The sequence below is a fragment of the Nymphaea colorata genome, chromosome 12, assembly GCF_008831285.2.
Source record: "Nymphaea colorata isolate Beijing-Zhang1983 chromosome 12, ASM883128v2, whole genome shotgun sequence".
NCBI lineage: Eukaryota > Viridiplantae > Streptophyta > Magnoliopsida > Nymphaeales > Nymphaeaceae > Nymphaea > Nymphaea colorata.
In genome coordinates this window covers 15,032,918-15,039,906 of record NC_045149.1, presented here as the reverse complement: position 1 = coordinate 15,039,906, position 6,989 = coordinate 15,032,918, and the positions used below count along the sequence as shown (strand labels likewise).

The window sequence follows — 6,989 nt, the reverse complement described above, 5'->3', positions numbered from 1 at the left end:
GAGAAGTACATGATTTTTTTTTTTTTGTTTCAACTTTATTGCTTCTGCCTGTACTCACAATGATTCAATCACTTGTTCACTTCTGAACTGTTGGTGCACAATAAATTTAAGCCCCACTTAGAGTTTGTCCTTGATTATTTGAAGTACAGACCAAAATGGATCACTACTAACCAAATCTTTCTCAATTAAGACTATATTTGGAATTTTGGATATGAAGAGTCCATTTGCAAGCAGGTCCAAATTAAAAAATCATAGAAGAATGTTAGAAACAAGTATGTGAGAAATTTAGATTTTTGAATTTTTCCTTATATTAAACTGAACATATTTCAATTTGCCTACAGCTGACATAGTCAAGGAAATTATTTATATATAGGTGTGTGTGCGTGTGTGCTTTCACACCTGCAACTTTGGCTTGCACAAAGGATTGATGCCTGTGGGAACCCAACCATGACGGTCGCAGAATATTCCACTGTGCCAACCACTTTTAGGTTTGGGCATTCTGAAAATTGAGGCTTCTAGAAAAAATAAAGATGTCTAAAAGTAAGGAATTTCTCAACTATCGAATCTTTCACCACTTATCAATACAGTGACTTGAATTTTAAGGGAGTTTTAGTTGGACTTTTCATCCTCTGAACTTATCTGAATCGGACCACATGTTGAAGTTTGAAACGCGTACGAACCCTCTCAGTATGAACTGAGATCAAGTCACCACATGATTGTATCACCCATCAACTTTGGGCCATTCATTATCTTCCATAACAGTTGCCAAAGAAAAGAGAAGACGCTACGCTTGGAAACATGAATGCCTTAGGAGGGTGGGAAAGAATCTTAGTAAATTGGAACTTTTTTTTTTTTTCCACTCACACAAAACTTATGCCAGTTTATCGTTGTTGGCTGATGCTCTTTCAAAGGTTTCTCTTTGACCTGCACCCTGAGTTGGGGAATCTCACTCTATATGAAACAGGATACGAGTGACTGACGGACGGTCGTGACAATTGGTTGTGATCCAAAAAGAGAGGTCTGAAGCAGTTAAAAATTCTGTGCTACCATGTCACTCCTTGCAAACACGTAAAAGCTTATATATCTCATCCCCTCCTTGCTCCATTTCTGCAGTTGGGCCTTGCAGAAGACACTGGTCGAATCCGTTGCAAACACTGCCCAAGCTGGCAGAATTGGATCTCCAATTGATAAAACTCTAGGTAAGCAAGCTTGAAGTAAGCAAATTTGGTCAGAAAATTACGGCTTGTTCAGTCCGGCATGAGGAACAGGACATTTTGGCAACAGAGATACTTTGTGAGTATTTTATAAATCTGTCCTAAAGATTGGATGAACCATAATTTTAGTTTTTCGATGAACCTGCCTAATCATTGGACAGATTTACGGGATATTAACAAAGTGTCTCTACCGTCAAACAACCATATGATATGATCGTGCCTTAATGCAGGAACCCAGTTAAATATCTAACTCCACTCACTGCAGATTCCTTGGTTGGCTGTGAGAGTGATTATTAACTTGTTGCCTCGATTCACTACAGCAACTACCACCTATTCCACCATTATCGCCGTCTGACTGCTGCTATAGCTGCTGCTGCGTCGATACCACAACCACCACCACCATCGTGCCCCTTAATTTATCATCTCTGCCTCTGTTACCACCATTACTGCCAGTAGGAAGGACGTCAGTGGGCTGGGTTTGAGCCGGTGATCGTTTACGTAACTCAACCTCTTTATGTGGGTTTGTCCAGGCGAAAACGGATCTGATTTGTAGTCGGATTTGGTAATCACAGCGGGACCAGGGTATGCTCCGGCCAACAAATATCGATATATATGTCTTGGGGATATGTCCATGCGGTTGGTTCATACTTAAGTGCGAAGGGGAAAGTTTGATTTTAAAAATCTATGGATTTCAAGTTGGGAATGTCAAGATCAGATCAAACAAGTGGTGATCAAACACAGGGTAAGTGGGCAACAATTGAGATGAGGTATTGAATAAGGGCTGCTAAAAGAGTGGTTCCATTATTCACCAACAAGGGGACCTTAATAATGGAGGCCATTGTGGGGGAGGCCAACTCATTGAGGTTGGTGATAAGTTCGGACCTGAAAGACCCCAGCGATGGATGTGTTCACGTGAACAGGTTCCTCATGTTCCTGACATGGATGGTGTGGAGTCTGGATCCCTGTTGGCGAAACTGCTTTTGCCACACATCTCCTTCAATAGCAAATTGCCAGCCAAAAATACACGTAGCCACCTTACTTTTACTGCCTGAAAATGGCAAGAGCCAATTCCTTTGAGACAGACACCGGAGACATTAAAATTCTAGTTCCATTATACCGCCCCTTTATTTGTTTTCATCTAATTTTCTATGGCACACAAACAACATACATAAAACAAAGAATACGCAAAAAATTTAGTAAGTGGGCATGTGCAATAAACTTCAGCTGGTCATCACAAGCTTTTATGGGTGCATATGTCTTACTATTTTTTTTCATATTTATTTTTCAGAATCTTAATATGACTAATTTTTCTGGAGACTGGACTAAAAAGTTGAGAAAGTAAATCATCCGAGATATGTGACTGGCACTGACCGGCCATTTTGCGGGGGCGATCTTGCTGCCTGCAAAACTCATAGAAATCCAAGAGGATTTTGTCACTATATGTCCGCTGGCTGCCAAGTTCAGGATTTTAGCACTCCGGGAAGCTTGAAGCTCTTTACTTTACGTTTTCTTGAAATGCTGAAACACAGAACTGAATTGGTCCTACTTAATCTCCGTATCCTCCCCATATGGCCCAAAGGACGTGGTAAATTAGTAATCTGCTTGTTTGTGTTGGGGCATAGAGTTTACGGTTTCTTCACGCAAATTGCCTTCTTTCATTTTATACGAAGCAACTAACACCGTTTCTTCGATAACCATTCATTGATATGTTACGCAATGTATTTCAGAAACAGAACTCTAAGCTTTTTACAACGACAACAAAACCAATCCGGCTACAATCTTCCTGTAAGGTTCCTCCTAGAAGTAAAGGAGCGGAAAAGTAGATCATCGTGTCTGTCATGGCTTGTAAATGCGCAAACATGGCCGCAAACAGAGGAGATCGGTCGGAAAACCAGGCAAAAATGGCGGTTCCACCGGTGCCACTAACGCTCTCTCATGATCGAGCTGGCATGTCTAACCTGCGGACAGGGATCGGTCCAACAGCAGGTGCTGGAATCCGGCATTGGTTGTTGGAGGCGGCCATGCCTGCAAGCTTCTCGCAAGAAGGGCACATTGTGAGGGTGGTAGCTGGGATAGGCATGTAGAATTGAGGGGAGAGCTTAAGCGCCCGGAGTTCCTGCAACTCTCTTTGTAGCCTCCGGTTCTCCTCTGTTAAGTTCTCGCAACACCGCTTTAGAAATTCGCAGTCCACTTCCGTCTGCTTCAATTTAGTTCTGCAATCACCCAATCATGGCGCTTGAGTTAGTTGTTCAAGACACAGTCTTAGGCTTCATGCAAATCCCAAACTAAGGCATGCTAAAGAAGCTATTCTTATATCAATCCATGGAAACAAGACGGATCACGTTGGAGAAAGCTTCGTCATGTAGCATTATATTGAACCTCTTTCTGTTGTGACTTAAAATTCCTAATCCTAGAAAATGGTTAAAGTTGGGATCCTCTGCTCTCAATAGAATATCCCCAACATCCCACTTTCTTGGACATCAAGTGCTACAAAACGAGTGACCGACCAGTGAAGCGTCTGACGCCTCATGAATTACCTGTGAAATAAAAAACCAAAGGCCCATAACATGGCAAGGGGTTTACCTTGCTCTGCGGTTTTGGAACCAAACTTCAACCTGCCGAGGTCGGAGATTTAGTTGCTTGGCCAACGCCATCTTTTGCTTCTGAGGACAAAGAGAAAACCCATCTCAGGATCCCAACAAAATTACTCACCGCGTTCATCAAAGACGAACTCCCGTCAAGTAAGAAAGCAGAGGAACGCGAAGGAGAGAGACATACCGGATTGAGTGTGGGGTGTTCCTTGAAGCTCTCCTCCAAGACGGCAGATTGGTCCTTGCTGAGCCTCAGCTTCTTTCTGGAGGTATCCTCCTCGTCGCTAGCCCCACTTCCCGCTCCGGCTCCTCCACCTCCTCCTCTGGACGAGGCCCTCTCTTCCTCCATGAGGAGATCGTTGTCTGCTCCTCGTTTAGTGCCACTCAAGCTCAAGCTCGAGACCGTGCTCGTAGGCGACGACGCTGTCGCCACAACTTCCTCTTCCTCGCAATCATCCAAGTCCGTCATTGCAGGCACCCGATTCACATCGATCCTCCTAAACAAGTGTCTCGAGTCAGCTCTGAACGTCTCGGACTCCCGCTCTGCACAAAACCAATCACCAGTCAGCCCGCTTGCCCCGATTTTTCCCCATTCGCGTATCAGAAGCTCAAATAAAGAGGGAAAGGTACACGAGAATTCCTAAAACCCGCTGGAAAGCAACGCTAGACCAGGAAAGCTCAGACGGAAAATCATGCCTGAAAGCCCTTCCTCGCAAGACCGGAAGAAAGCTTCCGTTTGCCCCTCATTTTTCTCGGGGAAAAGAAAGGAAAACTCCAAAAAAGAAGCCTAATTCTAGATCGATTAGGGGGAAAAGGACCCCTCTGGTTTTAGAAAAAACGACGCGGAATGAAAAAAAAAAAACACTAACAGAGGAAAAAAAGAGAACCAAGTCTCCAACAATCTACTTACCAGACGAGAGGTCCACGCAGATCGGCGAGCTCCGATGACGAGGCGAAGAGTCGCTCGACCGCTTCGACTGGAGCCCGGAGATGCTGCCTGAGAACAAGCTCAGATCCAATCCCAGCCCCTCCTCCGCCATCTCTCCTCCCTCCACCTCCTTCCTCCGCGACTACTTCTAGGTTTGAGAAGCCCTGCCGCTCCTTCCTCTTTCTTCGTCCCTCTGTGGGATATCCGCTTTCTCAGAGAGAGCCGAGGTGATGATGATAACAATGATGATAGTGGATGATGAGGCGGATGATGATGATGAGGAGGACGAAGGGGGTGGGAAGCCATTTATAGACGCCCAATCATGAGTCGTGCATGTCGGGGCCGCTTCGCCAGTGGGTTGAAAGGGCCAAGGCAGGTGGCCGTCGGGCCTTCCAAACTTAACCACGGTTAAATCTAAAAACCCAACCCCATCGGCTCGGCTCCACTCGGCTTGGCTGGACTCCACGGATTTTCTACGATCAATCGGCTCGTGCTCCATCCACTCGGCGAGGTGCAGCTCGGCGTGGTGGGCCCGAACTCTTAGTGGGTCCCGCGCACCACGCGGGCAGGTGGAGCCCACTCAGCAGACAGGTGGGGTTGGCGGTCACGTGGGGCAGCGCGGAAAACCTGCCCTTGCCCACGTGGATTGACATGTTAGCTGCCTGCCCAGCTTCGTACACATCAACGGCTGATCTGACGGTCCGTGTCAAGATCGGACGGCCCTTCCTTGTCATCCTGTAGCCCTCTCCCCCGACACCCCCCTCGCCCTAATCATTTGACGGGTTCCCCACTTGCCTCCCCCTCGCTTCTTTTTACCGAGATACCCTCGCTTCGGGGGACAGACCCACCCTCGTGTGGGTCCGCGCCTAGGCTCGTGCCGGTGGGCCCGTGCCAACCACGACGCGGACCATTTGCACCACTTGCGCCCATGCATGGGCCTCGTCATTATTGCCGGACATGTTTCATAACTTGGGCGGCACAGAAAAGACCTTACCGCCCATGAATGACCGAGTGGGCCAACTCTTTTTTTGGATGCCTTAAGTTTAGTAACGGTAATTTATTATATAAAAAAATGAGCTATACTTTATAGGTCATAGAAAGAATGATTTTATCTTCAATTTTTGTTTTATTCTGCATACATCTTGAGTTCCAAGATTGATTAATTAAATATTATTAAACTTAAATCTCGATTAACTATGGCCCTATGAATGCAACCAGCTTCATCTAAATTATTTATCCACTAACAATAATCATAAGCATAAGCAGACACGGTCGATTCTTCTAGTTGGCATGTTCTCTTTTAAATGCAATATAAACCATGAACGGAAGCATCTGGGGGGTGGCGTTTCTGTAATATCCTCGAGTTGCCAGGGCAGTTTTGTTGACCGAGGGGAACCCACCCACGAACTTTATGCCGGCCTATTGTCGGCGAAAATTACGTGGCTCCACGTTCTGGGTGCCAGCTGTTACACGTGTCCACGTCAGACCCCGTCCCGTTCCGTACCAGCCTCCATCTCCGTTGGTCGGGAAACAGACTTTCCGAGATCGCCCTTGATTCGATCGGGGATAGTTCCGGTATTACAGGCAAAAACTCGGAGCAGAGCGGAGCTCTATTTCGGTCAATGTCGTCGCGCACTCCCGTCCATCCCTCCGTCACGTGATCCGTACCCCCGTTCACGTGGCAGGACAGCTCGGCACAGCTCATCGCACGTGCACGTGCGATCTACGGCCACGGTCACCGGTCAAAAACGAAATCATTGGCGCCAGAAAGTTGTCCCCATGAAGAGCATTGTTTCCTTCCTCGAAGCTTCACGTGGTGACAAAGGGACAAGGGAGGCCATTTTAACTATTCTTCAGGGGCATCGAGCGGAGTCTAACCCAAAGGACTCCTCCCCCGGTTCGGGTCCACTCGCAACCAAGTAGTTTGGATTTAGATCCGCATATTGCTAGTTATGTTTTATTTTTTTTTTTGGTGTATTTACAGTTGAACAAATTAAACTCAATGTTGGCCTCAGTCTCAGCAACTGAGACTTATCAACATTGAGCCAGTGGGGAAGCTAGAAATTCATAGTCTCAGCAATTGACACTTATCAACATTGAGCCTAAAAATTTAATAAGGTTTTGCTCGTGACTTAAACAGATCGATATCCATAAATGCTAAAAAAATAATAATTGATCTCAATGTTGGCCTAATTTATATAATCTCAGCAAGTGAGTTTTATCGATATTGAACCAGAAATTTAATAAGGCTGTGCT

The 6,989-nt window shown here is 45.9% G+C and overlaps 1 protein-coding gene across 1 annotated transcript; it reads right to left on the bottom strand.

Annotated features, from left to right (window-relative positions):
• Positions 1-2,915: 2,915 nt before the first annotated feature.
• LOC116265158 (homeobox-leucine zipper protein HAT3) lies at positions 2,916-5,008 on the bottom strand. The gene is made up of 4 exons (XM_031645685.2): positions 4,716-5,008; positions 3,993-4,348; positions 3,798-3,877; positions 2,916-3,427 (listed from the first exon to the last, which is right to left on the bottom strand). Exons 1-4 carry the CDS (start codon positions 4,843-4,845, stop codon positions 3,148-3,150), a joined length of 846 nt encoding a protein of 281 aa, XP_031501545.1. The 5' UTR covers positions 4,846-5,008; the 3' UTR covers positions 2,916-3,147.
• Positions 5,009-6,989: the final 1,981 nt, after the last annotated feature.